This window comes from Microtus ochrogaster, chromosome 10 (genome assembly GCF_000317375.1).
Source record: "Microtus ochrogaster isolate Prairie Vole_2 chromosome 10, MicOch1.0, whole genome shotgun sequence".
In the NCBI taxonomy this organism is placed as follows: Eukaryota; Metazoa; Chordata; class Mammalia; order Rodentia; family Cricetidae; genus Microtus; species Microtus ochrogaster.
In genome coordinates, this window is record NC_022016.1 from 83,985,074 (window position 1) to 84,006,102 (window position 21,029).

Consider the following 21,029-nt stretch of genomic DNA (forward strand, 5'->3'; position numbering starts at 1 on the left):
TAGTTGCAGAAAGGAAGAATACAATAAAAAAATGGCCAGGAGCCTGGCATGAGGTGAGGACTGGATGCTCAGTCCACTTCCTCAAAACAATGGCAAATTCTCCTTCTAAAATGTCCTTGACCTCTGATCTAGCCGATTTCCGCCTCCGCGGCCCTTGCAAAAATGTCCCCTACTTCTAGCTTTCCCCAGAGCTATCCCAGTGTTCTCCTAGAACAGAGTTGTGATTGTGGCACTTCCTCTCCCAAGTCCTTCACTGCCACCTCACTGCTGTGGGCTGGTACTCTGATGGCCCCGACCTGTCTTCCTCACCCCCCACACACTGGCCTCCAGGACACAGGCTTTGGCCCTGTCCCTCACCATCCTCAGAAGTTGCTTTGCTTAGTCCTTTGCAGACTTGTGTCTTTAGAACCTGAGGAATGAGCAGAGCAGGAAGGCCCAGGTCACTGTGGGCCCTGGTTTATCCCTCTGTGTGGTGTGTAGTCTCTAGAATGATCCTTGTTCCTTGACCTCATAGGCCAGGCCAAAGATCCTTTGACCTGCACTCAAGGCTGGACGCTCAGCTCACAGCTGGATACCTCTCCTCGGCATCTCAGGGTCAGGTCACTCCTATCTCAAGTGAGGCAGATGGTTCTGGGAGCCTGGGAAGAAGAGAGGAGAGCCTTACAGACGTTCTGATGGTCACGTGCTACTTTCTACAGCTGTGTGTCTCACTTGCCGGCCAACTGAGACACTCCCACTCCTCCACTCCTAGGGAGGGGTGCTGGAGACCTAGCTTTCTTCCTTTTTGTTTTTTCTACGACTAGGCCCCGGAGGTTCCCGATGGCGAGATTATGGTGCCTTGGCCATCATCATGGCTGGAATTGCATTTGGCTTTCACCAGCTCTACAAGGTAAGTTGCCTCCCAAGGGCAGCAGAGTGTTGTGCCCTGCTACCCTTTGGCGCTCAGCCATCTTTCCTGACCCCTGACTTACAGAGGCACTGACCTCAGTGGATGCTCTGCCCTAGAGCACAGAGGCTGTGGTGGAAGCAGGCAGTACAGCAAGTGAAACACAAGGCACACAGGCACTGCTGCTCCAGCTTCCCGTGCTGGATCACCCCCACCCCATCCCCCACCCTCAACCCCCACAGCATGAGCTAAAAGGCCAGGTGGGTGTTCAGAGTAGCGCCTGTTACCAGTGAGAAGTATGTAAATTTTGGGGGGAGGGGACGGGGGTTTCAAGACAGAATTTCTCTGTGTAGGTTTAACTGTCCTGGAACTCACTCTGCAGACCAGGCTGGCCTTGAACTCATAGAGATCTGCCTGTCTGCCTCCAAGTGCTGGGGTTAAAGGTGTGCGCCACCACCGCCTGGCCGAGAAGTATGTTTGAGAGACATAGTAACCTTGTGGTTAAGAGCTTGGACTCTGGAGCCCAGCTGTATGTGTTGAACCTGACTCTGTCCCAGAGTAGCGGTTTGTCTGTAAGGCAGGACTAAACCAGATGATCTGACTTCACAGTGGTGTGAAAGTGTGCCTACCCATGTCAGTATTCCCACTTTGGGCACAATACTCAGTGAAGAAACAGAGAGAGGCTTTGCTTTTGACAGTTTTGCCCAACCTCTGCAGCAAGTATTCTGGGCACAGTGAAGTAGTTCGGGAGCACCATGTTGCTTAGGAGGTCAGGTGTATTGATGTATCTTCTGGCTGTGAGTGAGGGCTTTCAGCATCTGTAGACTTTACCCAGGAGTCAGTCTTGGGACAGTGCTGGAGTGGTGCTGGCTCGTGGGAAGCCCCTTAGATGGCCTTATTCCACCCTGGTATTTACAACTAGCTCAGGGAGCCCACTTCTTGTTTTCTGTGGATTGTGGTAGCATCTGTATAAACGTGGGATTTTCCCTGAGCCTGTGAGTCAGCCAGCCCTCAACCGTAGAGTTGATGCTCGTAGCAGAGCTGAAGGCACTGAACAAACATCTTCTCCCATGATACCAGTGGAAAGGCCCCGCCTTGATTGGGAGAAGCTAGTCTACAATAGGCACAGCCAGGATGGCCACAGCCAGGCTTGCTTACCCTGGAGAGAAGCCATGTTGTTCTCTTCTGAGGTCTCCCACTAATCCAGCATGGTTTGGTGACTTTTTTGTTTGTTTGTTTGTTTGTTTGTTTTTCAAGACAGGGTTTCTCTAGCTAGCCCAGGAAGTCCTGGAATTAGCTGTGGAGACCAGACTGGCCTTGAACTCACAGAGATCCACCTGCCTCTGCCTCCTGAGTGCTGGGGGAAAAAAGGCAACTTTTTTTTTTAAGGACCCTATTGAATTCCCAGGCTTGCAGTGTAGATTTTAGCACAGGAAATGTGTGTAAACCTTCCATTCTTGGATTCTTAGTTTTTGACTTCATAGAATAGATAATGACAGAGTTGTGGCAGAAAGTAGCTCTTCAGTGTAGTGTCTGTTGCCAGAATAGCAATTCCTGTGCAGAAATTCAGAAGCTTGGGACATCCGCTGCTGAGCTGCTGTGTTGCCTTGTGTGCATGGGGCAGCCTCTCAGGTCGCTGGCTGCAGCTGCAGACAGACGCCAACACAGAGTGTCCTGTGAACAGCACATGATTGTCCCATCGCCTGCCCCCCACCCTCCAAGAGAACAGGAGGTGTGACACTTTGGTTCAGATGTGACACAGAGATTGTCACCTGTTTCCGTGCTGCTCTGGCCACCAGCCTGCTTTAAAAAGAAAGGAAACATTGAAGTGTTGGTCACAATGGTGACACAACAACGTCTTCAGCATCTTCTGGTACTTTTCTTTAAGTTTTTAAAAAGTGGGGGACTGTCTTGCCTTGTATAGGCACAGAGATTTAGCCAGAGCAGTGGCAACACTCCCTGCTCACGGGGCTCTGGCCCGAGGAATTGGGGGTAGCTGGTTGTGCGACTGAGAATGTCTTGACTTTTATACTTAGGAAACGTCAGGCTGAGTTGATGAGTTCCGCTCGGTTGTGGGTAATAACTCACACTGTGGCTGCAAAGCACTTTGCAAAATAGAAACGGCTTCTGTGCACATGCTAAGTGGCGATCTTCACTTGGAGTTTCTCTTGAAATGAGTTCTCCCACAAACCCCCATGAGACTTGCTTTTCTTCCCTAGTACAGAACCCATAATGGAGAACATTCTCTCTGTTTTTCCTGTCTGGAACCCAAATAAACAGAAAATCTAAGTTCTCTCTGGGTACCACTTGCCAGGCTTGTGTGCTTGGCTGAAACAGTGTCCTCTCAGATCGGTATGGACCTCGCCTCCCTAGAGTGGGGGCCAGAAGGTCTCCAGATCCCAAACTGCTTGGTGGCAAAGCACAGGCTCTCCCATCTGTTCTCCTAGCACCTGCTACTGCTACCTCCAACCCCTGTACTTCCTTGTTCCACTCCCTACAGATTTCCAGCTGTGCCCCCCTCTTTCCCAAAGGATGGGGAGGCTGGTCGTAGGTGTTCCTGCCTGGTGGCCCCGCAGTCAGCAGCCTTGGCTTCCTGTGTCCCTGGTGCAGTTTCTCCTCTGCCTGTCTTTCAGTTCTGGGAGGGTCTAGACTGTTTTGGCTTCCCGTGAAGAAAGCCCCTTCTGCTGTTTAGAAGAGTTCAAGGTGCCCTCTTTATTCCCACCGTGGAAGATAACCACCCCAGAAGCTGTTGATTTTCCCCCTTTCTCCAGTAACCTTGTGATTACGCAGATCTAATGCTGTTCCTGGATGGGTGAGGCCGTTTGTTTCATTCACAGAGTTCAGGTGTTAAAGATTCAGAAAGGAACAGTGAAAGCTGCTTTGCTCTCCCCCAGAGCCACCCACCACGGGGCCAGTGCCTGGCCGTCCTCTAGCCCTCTGCAGTCCTTAGAACTTTTCAAGTAGAATTTACAAGCATCGTAGACATATATATCTAAGAAAAGTAAGTGAAAGGGACAAGGGACAGCTCAGAGACCTGGCTCCGCCTGTGCTAGGCACCCCTGACTCCTCCTCCCCTTCTTTTGGTCTTTGTCCTTGTTCCCGCAGAAGTTCTTAGGAGGCCGTAAGCAGCCCCGTAACTTTCTCAAGCACTTTTTTTCTAATATGGAGTGTGTTTGGACTGGAGTGACCCGCAGAAGATCAGGGCAAACTGGGTGGTGGGATTTGAGAGGTTGGTGTGGCCACCTCCTCACCTGGTCCCTTCATGCAGAAGTACCTGCTGCCCCTCATCCTGGGAGGCCGAGAGGACAGGAAGCAGCTGGAGAGGATGGCGGCGAGTCTCTCCGAACTGAGTGGCAGCGTGGCCCAGACAGGTAAAGATTAATGACTCCATCAAGTCACCCCTCAAAGCCCCCTCACGCAGCCCCTTTTGGCCCCTCCCTCTCCCTCCGTCTCCACTCTGTGGTGACTTCATTTATCTGCTCTGAGAATCTGTTCACATTTGCAAATGAAGCCGCCGTCATTTCGGTTTAATTTGAAATTGCTTGTTTACTGTCGGCGCGGCCTCAATTAATTATGTTTTTGCGGAAAGGCTCCCAACCTCAGAATATTAATAAGGGGAATAAAATGACAGCCTTTCTAAGGGCTGTAAAGTTCATTTTTAATTTCTGCTTCTATGAGGTTTTCAGGGGGGTTTTCAGTGATTTCCCCCTTCCCTCGAAGAATCCAGTTGCAGGGTCAAGAGAGTCTGTAATTACTGTGGCTCCCGGGACCCCTGCCACCTCCTCTGTTATCGACTCCATGCCGATGGCACTCAGTACCTGCTGCCCCAGTGATGGCCCAGATTAGCTGGGACCTGTTGTGGCAGAGGTGGTTCTTCTCCTTTATGAACTGGTTACTAAGTGGAAGCTGCACATTTAAACCTTGAGGCAGGGAGAAGAGTCACCTGTCCCAGGCAGGAGTCAGCCCCTCACTGGCACCTGTGCAGAGCTGTCTGGAGTTCTCTAACTCGTCTGTCCCATGGGCCATTGCTCCTAGGAGGCAGGGACATAGTAGTAGTCACATGGTAGAGCGGCCTTGACAAGTCCTCAGTGGGACAGAACAGAACGGAAAAACCAGCGCAGGTGGGACTTGTACTTTCCCATTCCTGGATATGGCAGAGACCTGAGTCTCAGTCCTCCTGGGACTGAAGCTACCCTAAAGCCCCCAAGGCCACTGTGAGTCCGGAGAGATGAATGATTGGAGCATGGCAGGAGCTAGAGAGCCAGGCACGTCACAGCCAGGCGTAATTAGAGGGGAGAGGTTTTGGACGGATGTACTGTTGACCACGGACAGGCACACAATGGAAAGATGAAGGAGAAACACCAGAGGTTACACACAGTGCGGGTGGATCACCCCAGGCACAGATAAATTATCTGGGTGTGGGGGCAGGGCCTACAGATAAATTACACATAGCAGGGAGGCGGGCAGCTTGCAGGTCTGTGGGCGAGGAGGGAACCTTGGGCACTGACTACCAGATGTAATGCTCTCTTCCCCAGTGACTCAGGTACAGACAACGCTGGCCTCTGTCCAAGAGCTACTGAGACAGCAGCAGCAGAAGGTCCAGGAGCTGGCCCATGAGCTGGCCGCTGCCAAGGTACTTATCTTTGGACCCTTGGGTCCCCAGGCCCAGGTCTGTTCCATTTAGCTCTAAGGTCTCCACCTGTCTACTGTCTTCTGAGGGCCTAGTGTCCTCCGCCTGTCATCTTCTGTCATGGGTGACACCTCAGGCTGACGCTGTCCTCCATTAAAGAAGCGGGGCACCACTGCCTCAGTGTAGCATTAACCATCAACAATGATATTCCTGTTCTTGTGCCACCTCCTGACAACAGGAATGAAAAGCCACCCTCTGCTGCTGGACTTTTGATGGCAGGCGTGCCCCGGCAGGCTGTAGGTCACAGCCTGGCCAAGGAGAAGTCCAGGCAACAGAGAAGCGCACCACGGGCGGTTTCCTAGTTCCCACTCTGCTGAAGGTGCTGGGCTCAGCCTTGCAGTGGGCCCAGAATCCATGGGGTCAGATGATCTGAAAGGAATTAGAGCCAACCAGGGTTGACTGAAGTGCTTTCCATGCCTCGCTGCTTAGGTCTGGAGCAGTCTGCTCAACAGCAGATTGGGGGGTCAGTCTGTCTGGATAAAATCCTCACTCTTCCCTTTGCCAGCTGTTAGACCACAGGCAAAAGTTGCATATGGGCCGGGCGGTGGTGACGCACGCCTTTAATCCCAGCACTCGGGAGGCAGAGGCAGGCGGATCTCTGTGAGTTCGAGACCAGCCTGGTCTACAAGAGCTAGTTCAAGGACAGGCTCCAAAACCACAGAGAAACCCTGTCTCGAAAAACAAAACAAAACAAAAAAAAGTTGCGTATGTGTTCTGAGTCTGTTTGTAAGATGGAGCTGGGACAGTATCTACTTTGTTGTGTGTCTTCTGTGCTTAAGAGTGGTGTCTGGTACTAGTCAGAGCCGAGGATTCAGGTCCTCAGCTTTGGGTGTGAAGTGTCATCCCCGAAGCACCGATCTTAGCTAGAAGGATCTGAGAGGCAGCATCTACTGGGTCCATGGGACCCTCTGGAAGATCCCGCCCGAGCTGCTGCCAGGGGTGCTGAGCAGACTGCACAGCTGGACTGAAGATCCAGGAAACTGAGCATCTTTACACTTGTGCTGGAGCCCAGGGTCCTTGTTGTGAGAAAGGTTCCCAAGAGCCCTCTCCCAACATCCATTCCATTTTACACACAGGCTGTCTCACTTCCTGCTCAGGTGACTGGGTGCTACCCTGCTGGGCTGTGTGTCTCCTCCAGGCAGCTGTAAAGCAAGCAGGAAGGCCGTGTGCCCCCATTTGACTGTTATCATTCAGATCTGTGGCCTGCCAGTGGCCAGCAGCCATTCCGGAAATTGGAAAAGTGTTCTCAGGCCCTAAGCACGAGATGAAGACCACGTGTTGTACTTTAAGAGGGTGGGGCTGGCTGGCTTGGGGGTCTGGGAGGGTCTGCAGTTGTCACAGCTCCTGCCCCGCAGAGCGTTTCTCTGTTCTCCTCGCCGAAGTGGGGCTCTGGCCTGGCACCCAGGCCCACAGTGTGTGCGAACTCCTCTTACCCCATAAACCAAAGATTCAAGCTATGTTTTCTCAGCTGTAATGTAAGTTTTTATATCTGCCTTCCAAACTCCTACTGGAGTACTGTAAAAAATGAAAAGAAGAGCTTTAAGTAATTAAAAACCTACATAAAACTGAAGCCTGCGAGTTTGCTACAACTGTTTTTTAAAGAGACTGGCTAAAAAGCCCCAGATGTCAGGTTTTATTTCTAAATCCTGGCATCTGGCACCATGTGCGTTTGGAAATCTGAGTCCTCTGTGGCCAGTGAGTGGAAATCGCTCCCTTGTTAATGGGCTTCTGTAGCTGTCAAGGGCTCGCAGAAGCCAGAACAGTGGCTCCCAGGCCTTGTGGTCTGGTGTACGGACCCTATGGCGATGCATGTGAAGACATTGACTGCTCCCTGCTCCCTCTAGATTCCCCCAGTCTTCCTTTCTGAGACCAGCAGCCGAGAGGTTTCTTCCCGCAGAAGTGTGCCCAGTGGGCTGTCTAGGCTAGCCTAATGTACCCCACCTTGTCAGGAATCATGGCATATCCAGGGGTGTCCCTTCAGCAGCCTGGGGCGAGTCTGGTGAATTGAGAGCCTCCTGCCTCTCATGCCTGCCCACACAGACCACGTGGCCATCCACAGCCCTGACATGTGAACCGCTGCCTGGCCCTTCCTCTTCACACTGTAAAGCACGACTCGCTGAGGTTTAGTGGGAAGAAGGTGCCCTACCCCTGCCCTTTGGAGGCCAGGTTGAGGCCTTCTCGCCACTCAGCCTTGATTTGTCCCAAAGAATAAATAAGATTGAATGGCGTGGGGTTTGGCTAGGGGCATCCTTGTTGACCCTGGGAAGGCCCTGGAGACCCGAGGTCATCGCCAGAGCAGAGATCCCGAGCAGCATGGAGACTGCAGTAGCACCAGTGAGGCTGCCATCTTGCCCTGCTTAAAGGCAGAACTGCAGACAGTGGTCTCTCTCCAGCTGTGCTCTGTCCATGGCCTCTCCTGACTGGTTAGCCCTGATTTCTGGGGGAACTGGGTTTCAGGGTGGTGGTTTAAATGGAAGTTTCAGGTATTCGACAGAAGTGGAAGATTCTCATGGCTACAAAAGCCCCTCCGCTGTCACCTGCCACTATGAATATGTCAGTGTCTGTGGGAGGGATAGGGCTTGTTGTGTTATTTTACAGGACATGCAGTGATCTTAGCGTCATTGTATACCCAGACAGGGTTTGGGGACTGTTTATAGGGTGTTGTCACGGGCAGGTGTGACAGTGATAGAGTGGGGAACAGAATGGCTTCCAGCTGCTGCCCATCCAGGTCCTTCTAAGTCCCCGACACCTGACCCAGGCTGGCAACAGGCACCATTATGACCCATGTTCTCTGTGTTCTGACTTTTAGGCCACCACGTCAACCAACTGGATCCTGGAGTCCCAGAACATCAATGAGCTCAAGTCGGAAATCAACTCCTTGAAAGGGCTTCTTCTGAATCGGTAGGAGGGGACGCTTGGGGCTCAGTCTTGTCCAGGGTCAACCTGGTGGGGATGTGACTTGTGGGCTGGCCCAGCAGTCATGGGCGGGACAGGACCCTCACTTAGCTGGAAGATGAAGATCCTGCCTCCCCTCCCAAGAGGCCCTCCCACTTCAGGAGGACAGTGTCCACAGCGTCGCATTAGAAACCAATCGAGAAGGACGGCACTGAGGCAGAGAGCAGGGAACTTGACTGACACAGGGCACCTGGAGGCGGCCACTCCTTCCTGAGCATTGCACCTCTCTAGGCAGCCTTGTCTCGACAACACCCCCTAGGCTGCAGGGAGTGAGAGCTTGCAGAATCAGAGTCAGCAGAATAAGCACTGCCCCCACGAAGCTTCCGGGTGCCCCCTGTAGCAGCAGCACATTGTTCTTAGGGCAGCCCTGATTGGGGAGTGCCCAGTTCGAAAACTTGAAGGGCAATGCCCAGGAAGCCGGAGTGAGCAGTCAGTCTGCCTGAGTGTGCCCTAGCAGGCTGGGCCTGGACATGTGTGTGTCTGCTTGGCCAGAAACAAGATCATGACACCCAATGTGGGCTTTATAGGGGTGCAAGGATGGGGTAAGGAGTGCCGTGATGAGCCCAAACTGGAGGACTGTGCTTCCTAAAGCCTCCTAAATCACAATTTTTGGGGGGTGGGTGGCACAGGACAGATGGACGGACAGACATGGATCTCTACAGCAGATATGGGCAATCCAGGCAGGGCAGGCAGGTTGTTCTTAGAAGTCTTTGGCTTTCCAAACTTAGCAGAGAGGTGACTGTGTGACTAAGGGACACATGCAGCCACGGGTGACACTCAAGCCAAGAAAACGACAGACAGAGTTTCTTAGTGCGTTTATATGCTGATGAGTGCTGCCACCGGGTGGGCTCTGGGTCAGAGGCTGACTCTGCAGCTGATGCTGGAAGATGGCACAGCCCTGGACAGGAGCAGGCTGTCCTCCCAGCCTTTGCAGAAACAAGACTGTCATAGAGCTCCATTTCTGAGCCATGACCACGCTGACCTGACTTCAGATATGTCCTGGTTCGGGCATCACTCTGGGCAGGCTGCTGGTCCGGGCCTGGAAGGAGAGCTGGCTTCTCCTTGGGCTCCCAGGTTTCCAGCAGAGGGTTCTAAGGTCACCTTTTGCTCTTAATGCCTCTGCGCCCTGACCAGTGGCCAGGGTTCCCCACTGCTGCCTTGTGCTGAAATGATGACCGCACTAACCAGCGTTCCTGTGTTCCCAGTCTTGGGCTCTTTGGCTTCCTGTTTGTCCCTGTGTAGCCACAGAAGTGGAACAGGGACAGTGTTGCATAGGGTGGGGCAGGCCCCAGAGTGTGTTGCACCTCCAGCTGGTAGACCAGCAGCTGCCAAGGCAGGTAGGTCCTGCCCTGAGGTGGTGTGAGGCTGCATTAGGACAGTGTTAGCACAGGGCACTTCCGGTATCCAGCTTGACTAATGAGACCTCAAGTCCCCTGCTTTGTGGCCCTGGAAGAACTGTTCCCATCCCCAAGCCTTCGGGGATCAGGGATCAAGGGAGTGTGTGACTCTGGAGCCTGAAGTGATCTATCACCAACCTCTGCCTACTTCCTTTTTTTCTTCTTCCACTGCCAGGAGGCAGTTCCCTCCCTCCCCATCAGCCCCGAAGATCCCCTCCTGGCAGATCCCAGTGAAGTCTCCGTCACCCTCCAGCCCTGCAGCCGTGAACCACCACAGCAGCAGTGACATCTCCCCAGTCAGCAATGAATCCACGTCATCCTCTCCTGGGAAGGAGAGCCACAGCCCTGAGGGCTCCACAGCCACATACCACCTGCTGGGCCCCCAGGAAGAGGGTGAGGGGGTGGTAGATGTCAAAGGCCAGGTGAGGATGGAGGTGCAGGGTGAGGAGGAGAAGAGGGAGGACAAGGAGGACGAGGAGGATGAGGACGACGATGTGAGCCATGTGGATGAGGAGGATGTCCTCGGGGTACAGAGGGAGGACCGACGGGGCGGGGACGGGCAGATCAATGAACAGGTAGAGAAGCTGCGGCGGCCAGAGGGTGCCAGCAATGAGAGTGAGCGAGACTAGGGCTGGCACTTGCTAGCCCGCCTTTCCAGCGACCCAGGACATCAGTGGCAGGTGGGCATGAGTCGTGGCTCTGCCTCCATGAGGGTGGCCAGCAACCCAAGCAGGGATGGGGCTGTCCTCAGATGCAGCAGTGTGGGGTTGCATCTCTGTTCACCAGCCTCCCAGACACCTCCCCCGGCCTCAGCCCTAGCCTTGGCCCTGGTGGCTCTGGCTTTTCACAGCCGGGCAGAGGACTCAGGAGCCTTGTGCTCAAGCCCCTGCTGAACCCCTCCTGGACAGGTGTCTTGTCCAGGTGTGTCCTCTGAGTATCTTGACTACCTGACACCGTGCATGGCATCTCCTGCCTCCTGTCACCTTCGTGCAGGGAGAACTATGCCCCCCTTGGTCTTGCTGTCTCCCACTGAGCCCTGGCTGGCCTGTGGTTTTTTCTTTGCCTGTTCCAAAAGCCAGAGCCCTGGACCTGCCCTTTATTTGTGGGCCTACCAGGACCCAGCCTCCCCACAGCCAGGTCCTGGCGGACAGATGCTGCCCTTGGGCACCTGTCCCCAGCCCACCTGCCCTGTTGTCCTGTATACTACACAAGAGCATCCTCGCTTGCTGTGTTATGGTTTGGCTACTCGGTGGTGAGCGTGCTTCTCCCTCCTGCAGTGGAGCCAGGCAGCAGGGCCTTCCTGACCAACAGCCACGTCTGCTCTTCCCACCGAGAAACACATGTTCATTTATGTGATCATGTATAGATTTCAGAATATAAGATATGACTGTACATAATTGTAATAAATATGAGTTGCCATATTTAACTCCTGGCTCTGACCTCATCTGCTAGCACCTGCGTCTCTGAGGTGAGTCTCAGTTAAAGCTCCATCAGGTGACCACCAGAGTAGGGCCCCGAGGGACAAGGACTCCCAGGGACCTGTCAGAGCCGCTCACCCAGGACTGGAGGGGCTCCTTCCTTGTGCTGGTGTCTGTGGAGGGCGACATTCCCGAGAGCAGGAAGGAAGGGACTCGTTACTGTATATAGACCTGCTGCTGCGGGATGAGCTGCCTTCCTTAAATGGATGCACATTCCCCAGGAGCCCGTCTGTGCTCTGCTAGTCCCTCGCCTGCTCGCTCGAGCCCTCCCTGTCTCCCTTTAACCTTCACAGTGTGCTGAGCTATGACCAGAAAGCTGGGGCAGGAGGAGCATCCTCCAAGGGACACTCTCCACTCCTTCCATTGGGGTCTGGCCAGGCCTGGAGCCATGGAGAGTAGCCTATCGTGTGTGCCTTGCGTGGGTGTGGGCCTGAGAAGTGGAGCGTGCCCAGTAGTGGCCACTGCTGAAGGCAGAGCCACACAGCAAAGCACCTGTCCCTCCAGCGGCCTTGCAGGCCACTGCTCCCCATTGTTCTGGGAAAGGAGGGTAGCTGAGGGGTGTGGCTTTCGGCTGTTTTGTCCCAGATGCCTACCTCCCGGTACTGTCTCTGTCTCAGGTCTCCCCTTTATCCCCCCACATGAATCCTCTGGGCTGGATCTCCGGCCTCCTGGTCCCTGGATAGCAGCAGAGCTCTGGAAAACGTGCTCTGCAGTCATTCCTCTTCTCATGTCCCTGACGAAGCCATGTTCCTTCACTCCTGGGGACCACATTCCAGCATGGCTGGGGGACCTTGTTCTCCCAGGAACCCCAAGGAGGCCTAGTGTCAAGAGGCAGGTGGGTAGACTGAGCTGGGCCGTCAGAGGGCTGGGTCATGTCCCTCTAGTGAATGGGACCCTGGACCCTGGGAACATTGTTGCTGTGCGATCACAATCCTCTTTGGTTTAGTAAGCATTTGTACTGTTGGTACCTTCTGAGGTTCCCCCAAAGGGAACCAAACAGACTAGAAGGGCAGATACCCTGGGACCGAAATGAAGTCAGAGCAGGGGCTTTGGCAGCCTCCGCCACCCCCCAATACTCTGAGAGTCCTCTGTCCCTCTTCGCCCCTGCATTTTCCCCACCTGGGGGTGTTACCAGGTTGGGGGGGGCTAGGCTCACGCTCAGAAGAGAAGGGACAGAAACCTGGCTTCAGCTTTGGAGGACAGAGTCTGGCGTGACTTCAGGGAGAGAAAAGCCCCTCCCCAAACTGTGTGAGGGCTGCCTAATAAAGGCGGCTGCTGGACGGGGGAAACGGCCCTTTGAAAAAAGCCTTTCATTAGAAAAATAATGCATTTCATCCAAATAAGGTAAAAATATTTGGAATGGGGCAGAAGTGAGCAGCAGGCAGCGCCTGTCAGGCCCTTTCTGGAAGGGAGTACATTATTAAACTCAATTACGATGTCTTTTTATAAAGTGTCGTTTGGGAGAGGACGAACCCCAGTGCTCGGAGGCCGTGCCCAGCTGTCTTGACCCCCCTGCATGAGCTCCCCTCAGACTCTGGCCTCCCCCATGCCGGCTGACTCATTGCAACTACCTTGGGCAGGATAGAAAGGACGGTGGAAGTTGCCACCCAGGGAGGAGGGTGCTGGGCGTGGGGGAGCATCGTTGGAGCTTGTGGGTCTGCATCAGGCATCCCAGGCATGGTTGGTGGGGAAAGAAGTGCCCGGGGACTACTAAGTTTGTACCCCAAAATGTTGGGCTTCTCGTAGTATATGTACATATATATATATATATATATATATATATATATATATATATATATGTATGTATGTATGTATGTATGTATGTATTCAGGAAAAACTCGTGTCTTGGGAGGGGATAGAGGGACCTTCTGCCTGGACAACTGAGTTGTCACTTAATGTTTGTAGGATTTCCTGTTAGTCCTCATGCTGAGCGACTTGCCCATTGATAGGAAAAGGGTCTGTGATTGTCCTTTGGGGCCCTCATACCCACTGCTCACTTGGGCCCATCCAGGCTTGAGAAGGCACTAGCTTTTGGGGGTTTCAGCCAGGCCGCTCCTGGGCACTGCCCTGCACCTGCTCTGGGAAGGAGGCAATCTGTAGTCACTCTCAGGAGCATGCTTGGTCTAAACAGTTCGGTGGGACACCAGAGCAGAAGGCACCAGGGAGGTCCCACTCACGTGGAGTACTCCCTGGGCATGAAGCCCAGGCCTCACTGGCCTTTTGGCAGGTGGAGCCTGGCTACTCTCCTCAACCTGCTCCTGGCATGGCACAGGTCTTTCTCATCCAGACCTATCCTGTCTGGCCAAGTGGCTAAGGGAGGCATGTTAGCTGATACCTCAGGGTCTCTACATGAGGTGGCATGCCTGTGCCATTGAACACATTACATACGGCCACAGGGGGCCTGCTGTTTCCACACCCCTGCCTGCACAATCCAATCTCAGGTCAAACCCTGCGGCTCCTCATCAGAAACGAGTTTGAGAGTTGGGCCTGCCTCTCGGGTGGATTTACCTGAAAGATGAACAAACTATAGTTCATATTCCCAGGAGGCCTCAGAGTCCGCATCCACCCAGGAGAGGGTGGGTTTATTGCCGCTTTATAAGGAGATGCCTGGAGTCTGTCCTTGCTCTACGGTGAGGCCTGGGAAGACTTTAAAGGAACAGGGATGTTAGGTCTGGTAGCTCATGCCTCCAGTCCCAGCTACCCAGGAAGCTTCAGCAGCCCAAGAGTTCCAGACTCTGGAGAGACCCTCAAAGAATAAAGAAAACCCAAATAGAGTAGGAGGCGTGTGGCTTTAGATGCAGCTGCTCCTCGACTTACAGTACAGTCAGCAAGCCTGCCCTTGTTGAAAAGTTAAGTGGGAAATTCCCATAACACACTAGTGTCCAGACTCCCCTCACGGCAGCATGGCGCGCTGGCATGGGGCCACTTCCTTTGCTATGGCCGCTGGACTGCGAGCTCTGACTGCTTCTGGTTCAATTGCACTTTGGTTTTTATGTGTGTTTTCACACATGTGGATATGCACGCGGAGGCCAGAGACAGCCTCTGCTGTCATTCTTAGGAATACTGTCCACCACCTTTGAGACATCTCTCATTGGCCTGCCGCTGTCGGGCTTGACTGGCCATGAGCCTGGGGGACCCGCCAGTCGCTACCTTCCCGGCATGTGCCGCCATGCCAGCATTTCTGCACGGGTTCTAGGAGCCAAGCGTGGGCCTTTGTACTTACAGGACAGGTGCTTTACCAGTTCAGCCATCGCTCCAGCCCCCTCGGACTGTGGTTTCTGTGGACTGTGACTCTAAATCTGTGGTACCTCAGATGTGTGTGCTGGCTAGCCTGTCGCCCCGATCCTGACATCCTCTCCAGAGTACAGCATTTGGCCTCCAGAGACTCAGGCAAAGCTAAGGGCTGGACGATTTGAGGCAGGTAGGGCCGGGTAAAGTTCCTTGGTGGGGAAGCGGGGTCTCCCTTTAGTGGCATGCTCTCCCAGAGGCCAAGCAGCTGCCCGCCACATCCTGGAAGTCACTGTCTGTCAGCTTGCCTCCAGGCTGTGGTAGCTCTTGTCAGAAATGAAGGCCCAGGTGGCCCTGTTATCTCTGTAAGGTCCCCAGCACTCTGGGGGCCTTGCTTCTTAGAGGCCCGACCTGTCCTTAGGCAGCAGAACGCTCATCCCTGTGTCCTGGCTCTGGGCTAAACACCTGCAGAGCTGGGACCACCTCTCATGACGGACACCTGTGTCCCCAGTGGCCTGAATGTACCACTTAGAGGGAGGACACTGCCTTAGTACTGTGCATTCCCGCTGAGCTGGGGGCAAGGCCCGCACTAGCCGCTGGTCCCATTGCCAGAGCCCTCTGGCCAGCCCTGTCTGGGAAGGAAAGCATCCATTGAGATCCCCTGCAGGCCCACACAGCTGTTTCAAACTCATTCCTCGAGGTTACAAACTCTTGAATTTGCCCCAGTTTGGGTGCTAAAGCATCACACCCCTCAGCGAATTAAGGCCCAGGACATAACATGGTTTACAGCATTTTGTGCCAAATCCAACAGGGAACATCATGGGCCCTGAGGTGTGGTGCCACCCACAGCAGCTAGCTCCCCTCCCAACTCTAGGGGTAGGGCTAGAACCCCATCTAAGTGGGCTCAGGTACCAGATGCAAGGCTGTGTGTGGTTCTTGGCCCGTCAGGGACAGCAAGTCATTCTCTGGGGGCACACCTGGTGCCTTTCCCTGGGCATTGCCCAAAGGTGGCTAGAAAGCTGGTTCCACCATCCACTGGGTATGGATCTGCCAAGGTCTGTCCGTGCCCAGAAAGCCCAGGGGCAGGAGATGAAGGGATGTTTTGGGGGGCCAGTCAAGATTAGTGAACCCCCTCCTCTGGACCCCATGAGTCTACCTCAGAAACTGACTCCACTCCTTGAGCCCTGCCCTGATGACTACCAAGCTGTGTCCAGAAAGACACCACACACCCGCCTATCACCCGCTGAGCTCGAGACTTGGCTCTCTGCCTCCCCGCAGGCCCCACAGGAGGCAGCACAGCCCACCAGGGCCTGTGAAGCTCCAATGATGGTTTTAATTTGTTGAACTTGTGTTTTATCCCATAAATTAGCCACTGTTTTATTTAACAGAATCGAGATATCCACAAACAACAGGCGAGTTCCAACTTGAACATTTTAATAAGACCAAAAAAAGTCTCTATTTTCATGTCTGTTACAAACATATTTATGTAAATCGCTTGTGGGCTGAGTTCCAGGAGCAAAACAGAAAGGGAAGGGCGCTCCGTGCTGGCCTGCAGAGGCTGTGTGGTGAGAAGCACACCCGGCCTGGCTCCAGTGGGTGAGGCTGCGCTTGCTCTGGTCCCTAGACCCCCAGCGGCTGAAGCTTGCTACAAGGTTCAGCTCTGTGAGACCCTTGGGAAAGTGACATGATGTGCCCTGTGGCAGGAGTGTGGCAAGGCAGTATGATGGTGCTCAGGAGGGAAGACCAGGGTGGGCTCTCCATGTCTTTTCCCCTGAGGCCTTGGGCAGCTCTGGCCACTTGGAGATCAGCTCTGAAGGGGGCCGGCGTGATTCAGATGATGACAGAGCTGAGAGGCAGGTCCTGTGGGTCCCTGGTTGGAAGTGGTGAGGTGAACTGAGGCCACGTGAACTGTGGGAGCTGCCAGGCACCTGTACTTTCACCCAGATGGGCAGAAGCCTGACTTCGCTTCCAAAGGCATCCTTCAGCCCTAGTGCCACCAGGGCCAGCAGCTTAGACCTCGGTCTGAAGGCTGCAGACCCATGACCCTAGTCTCTGAATCTGCCACCATGTGCTCCAAGCAGGAGCCTCGCCAGTATCCGGATTGGATCCGGGTACGTGCTGTTCCCAGACTGGGCAGGTCCCTGCAGGAAGAAGGAAGGAGCTGAGGGATTGCCTTGCCAAGTGGCAGTCCTGTAGTCCCAGAAAATACACAAGAGGGTTGGCCAGAGGGTGAGGCCTGGGGAGGCTTCACTGCCAGGTGGCCTTTCTAAGGATTGGCTCCTGAGCCTCTGAGCCTCAGGTGGGGTTCAGGTGGAGCTGAGGGGAGGAGCCTGTCTTCTTCAGCTGAGCAAGGCCTGAGTCCCAGCCCCATCGTCTCTCCCTAGCAAATAGTATCTAGCTCTATACCCAGAGGCAAAACTAGTCTAGTCCCCAACCTCTGACCTGCTGGGCTTCAGAGTGGTCAGGTCCCTCCCCCTCTCCCTGGGCACTCAGAGCCGGGCTGTGTTCGTGCCACCCCACACATTTGAGTCATGGCCAGCCACTCGGGCATCATTTTAAAAATAAAAGATAACGTGACGAATTTTTTTCCAGTTTTTATTGAGTGAAAATGTCAAACCTTGCATCAGTCATGCAAAAAAAATCAAATAAATAAAACACATATATTAAATTTCTAATAGCACTAAATTCAAGTGGAAAAATATTCAGTTCTTAATAACCAGGTGCCGAGGAGACCAGATTCAAGTAATCAGGGCACGCGCTGCTCAGTTCGCTTTCACGGTCTGCATTTTTGTCTCAAAACCTCTCTATATATCTCTATATATCTATATATGTATATACATATAGATATATACACACATATGTGCATACATATTACTTTTATATTTATATATATACACATACATAGTTATAAAACATTAAAAAGAGCATTGGTGGATCAGGCATCGTTTTCCTCACAGAAAGAAAAATAAAACAAAAATTACACATTAAAATTCAAAATGAGCTAGCAATGGCTTGTAGTCCTAGTGTGCAATATGAAGTTTACAAAGGCTAGACTTCGCACTCCGCGTCTTCTTGTCTTTCTTTTTTTTTTTCCTTTTTAAATTTTTTGTTTGATTTTGCTACATTGAAAATTGTTTCTTTATTTTGTTGTTTTTTTTTTTTTTTTCCTTTACAAAACTCCTTCCACAGAGGCAGGGTCCTGTGGCAGGTCAGACTCTGGGCGAACTCTCGGCTCAGCACGGAGGCTGTGGCGGGGGCTGTTTAGAAATCAACGTGTTTCCTGTTGGATTGGGTACTCTCTCCTCTCACCGCTGTGCCTCCCTGCTCCCTCTCCAGTTCCGGTGGTCCTGGCTTTCTGGCTGTGGGCAGCCAAGAGGGGACACGCACGCACGCGCACACAAACACACACACACACACACTTAGAGTCAGATTAAGAAAACCACTGTCCCATTTGGGCAAGCTCCCCCACCCGAAGATGCCCGTGGGAGGGGGCTTCCTGGTGGCAGCTTCGCCCCTCCACTGCTTGCTGGATTCCACCCTGACACTGGCCAGGGATTGGAGTGCACAGGTTCACACCACAAGCTTGGCCTCAGGCAGCCTGCTCCTACCAGGGACTGGAGCAGCTGCTGGCTGCAGGCCGTGTGCCTGCAGGTGAGCCCTGTGCTCAGCCTAGACGGCCTTATTGCCTCCAGGAAGGGGGACTTTGGAAAAGGAACCAATCTGGGTGGGCTGTATCAGCCTCCCAACCAAAATAATAAAACAAAACTGGAACAAGAAAAAGAAAAAGCCCTATAAAGCCACACGCATAACCAACAGAAAAACCCTCAATGTTCAATTAGCTACAAACTTGTATCAAGAGAATAGTCGGTTTTTTTCTTGTCTCTACAAAATTCAAGTTAAAAGTTGGAATCACGCAGCCCCCATCAGTGCTAGTGTGACGACAAAGCCTCCAACTGAGGCCTCTAAAATAAATGCTAAACAATTCCTAGGAGAAATTGCACTCAAGTCCCCAATCCCAGGGCTGGTCTGGAGGCGGGGCTCAGCTTCCTTGCACCCACCTGCACTGTTAATTTTTTTCTTCTCTTTTTGTTCTATGTAGAATAATAACCTTTACAGGAAAAATACTGTACAACTTTCTTGGTTATTTTTCCCCATTTTGATTATTAAAGCCAAAACCAGTCGTATCCTTCCTGTTTGCACCAAAGTGGCTGAGACCCTCGCCTCCAGGCCCCCACTAGCTGTGCCTGCTTCGGACCACAGCCTCGATTTGCTGGAGGGTGGGCTTGGGCCTGAGCATCACCAGACCGGACCACAGCTCGGGGGCGGGGATGCCGCCTCGTTGCGTTGCTGATTCCATGAGATTCCCTCCATGTCCCTGTAGTGTGACCCGTGCTGATGCTGACCGTCTTCGGCCCGCTCTCCCCCGAGTCAGGGGGAGGTCTTAGCTGCATTGGGGGGGGGGGGCTCTGCCAGATGCTACAGGTGCCTGCTGCCCCGCAACCGGTGACCCCCGCGGGCAGCCCCTGAGCAAACAAGGACCTCACGTGTGGGCACCGAGAGGAGCGCAGGTCATCGCTGCCACCCGGACACAGCACCTGCTATTCCCTGAACACCCGCTTGGGCGGGCCGGGAGGGTGCGGGCGGCCCGGAGCACCAGAGGGGTCCCCGCCTCTGCCCTGAGACGGACTCGAGGGTCCGGAAGCACCAGCGGGGCCAGGGCGCCTCCCTCCCTGGGGCGGCCCAGCGGGGTCTGTACACAGGGGTTCACATACAGAGCAGTTCCAGAGGGGACTGGAGTGGCGTGGCGGCTAGGGTGATGTGGCGGTGGGCGCCGGGCCGGGGCCACCTAGGGCCGCCAGCGGGGTCCGCTCGCCTGCAGCCTCGGGCAGCGACTCCTCCGAGTCGGTACGCAGGTCCTCGTCCTCATCATCGTCTTCCTCGTCGTCATCGTCGTCCTCTTCATCGTCATCCTCGTCGTCGTCCTCGGCCTCCTCCTCGGGCAGCTCCAGCTCCTCCTCATCGTCCTCCTGAGAGGACTCCCCTGCGGTGATGGTGGCAGAGGCGGCGGGGGCGGGCGCAGCAGGGCCGTCGCGAGGCCCGGGGACGGTGGCAGGCGGGCCGGGGTCCCCTGTGTCTCCCAGGAGGCCCAGGCCCGCTGCCGCTGTCTGCAGGAAGAGCAGCGAGCCCGGCTCGGCGGCCAGCGTGAGAGAGCCGTCCAGGTTGACGGGCGCACCGGGCGAGGCTGCAGGAGGCTCCCCTCGCTCCTGCTTCTCGTGCTTGCGCTTGTGCGAGTCCATCTGCGACATACCCACCACGGTGTGGCGGCAGCCCGGGTAGGTGCAGTGGAAGTGCGAGCACTTGAGCTTGTACTTGCAGTCGGGCACTGCGCAGTCGGCGCTGGAGCTGAACTGGCAGAAGCCGGCGGCGCTGATCACGTCCTGTTTGCCGTGGTGCTTGCGGTGCGCGGTGACCTTGGTGCTGTCGGTGCAGCGGAAGCGGCAGCGCAGGCAGTGGAAGTGCGTGCTGGTGCCCGAGAACGGGCAGTCAGCGAAGTGGCAGCTGAGCGTGGCCTTAAAGCGCTTGAAGTCGTCCAGCACCAGGTTGTCCACGCGGTCATGGTGCTGGGCGTGCTTGTACATGTGCGTGCGCCCGCAGAACTTGTAGCCGCAGTTCTCCCGGGTGCAGTGGTAGTGGGTGACCTTGAGCGAGAACTGGCAGGCCGTGTCCTTGCAGTCCTCGTAGAGGTCGAAGCGCCGGAAACCCTCCAGCATCATGCCCTCGTCCAACATTTTGCGAGAGGAGGCTGTCTTCCTCCGCTTGCCAAAAGGAGACATGTCCTCGATGATCCAAAAGCGCTTTTTGGCCCCTGAGGCTGTCGGCATGGAGATGGTGTTCCCTAGGGAGGGGCAGAGAGAGGTCAGCGTGGAAGGGGTGCCCTTTTGGCAGCAGGGCCCACGTGGGCACCATTCCCAGGGTCACACCCACACAGGGCCCCTGATCCTGGCATGGTGGCCAGCAGACACCGCTTAGGAGCAACACCCTGGCTTTCCCCTGGCTGGGAGCCTCTCCCACAGCCCCCTTGGGAGCAGCAGGGAGTCCCAGGCTTCCCCTGTCTTCTAGGTCTGCAGGATGACCACACAGGCATCCCGGGATGTGGTGGCTGCTTCCTGGCCAGTTTGGGTGGGAAGTGAGGACACATCCCAGTGCTAATTGAGGCTGGAGGGGAAGCGGGGAATCTAGGTCGGCAGAGTGTAATTACCCAAGTTGGACCCAGGCCAGGACGCCATCATATGCCTGCCTCTAATGAGGGACAGGCCAGCTCTCTTCCTGCCAGCTACCCAGTCTCCGGCTGCCTGCCTGTCTGTGCAGGAGGATTTGCCTCCTGGAAGCAGCGA

At 54.4% G+C, this 21,029-nt stretch overlaps 2 protein-coding genes across 5 annotated transcripts in view; one reads left to right on the forward strand and one right to left on the reverse strand.

Annotated features, from left to right (window-relative positions):
* Positions 1 to 11,348, forward strand: part of Pex14 (peroxisomal biogenesis factor 14) — a 137,451-nt gene extending 126,103 nt beyond the window's left edge. For 3 of the 4 annotated variants that reach the window (XM_005353707.2, XM_026782205.1, XM_026782204.1), the window contains 5 exons: positions 804 to 889; positions 4,155 to 4,257; positions 5,422 to 5,519; positions 8,386 to 8,477; positions 10,104 to 11,348. In XM_005353707.2, the coding sequence (XP_005353764.1) occupies positions 804 to 889; positions 4,155 to 4,257; positions 5,422 to 5,519; positions 8,386 to 8,477; positions 10,104 to 10,557 (833 nt within the window). In that variant the 3' untranslated portion in view covers positions 10,558 to 11,348. The remainder of the gene's footprint in view (positions 1 to 803; positions 890 to 4,154; positions 4,258 to 5,421; positions 5,520 to 8,385; positions 8,478 to 10,103) is intronic. The other variant, XM_026782206.1, reaches the window with a different exon arrangement.
* Positions 11,349 to 17,088: 5,740 nt separating this feature from the next.
* Positions 17,089 to 21,029, reverse strand: part of Casz1 (castor zinc finger 1) — a 52,142-nt gene continuing 48,201 nt past the window's right edge. Inside the window, exon 19 of the mRNA XM_005353708.2 lies at positions 17,089 to 20,530. Within this exon, the coding sequence (XP_005353765.1) occupies positions 19,443 to 20,530 (1,088 nt within the window). The 3' untranslated portion in view covers positions 17,089 to 19,442. The remainder of the gene's footprint in view (positions 20,531 to 21,029) is intronic.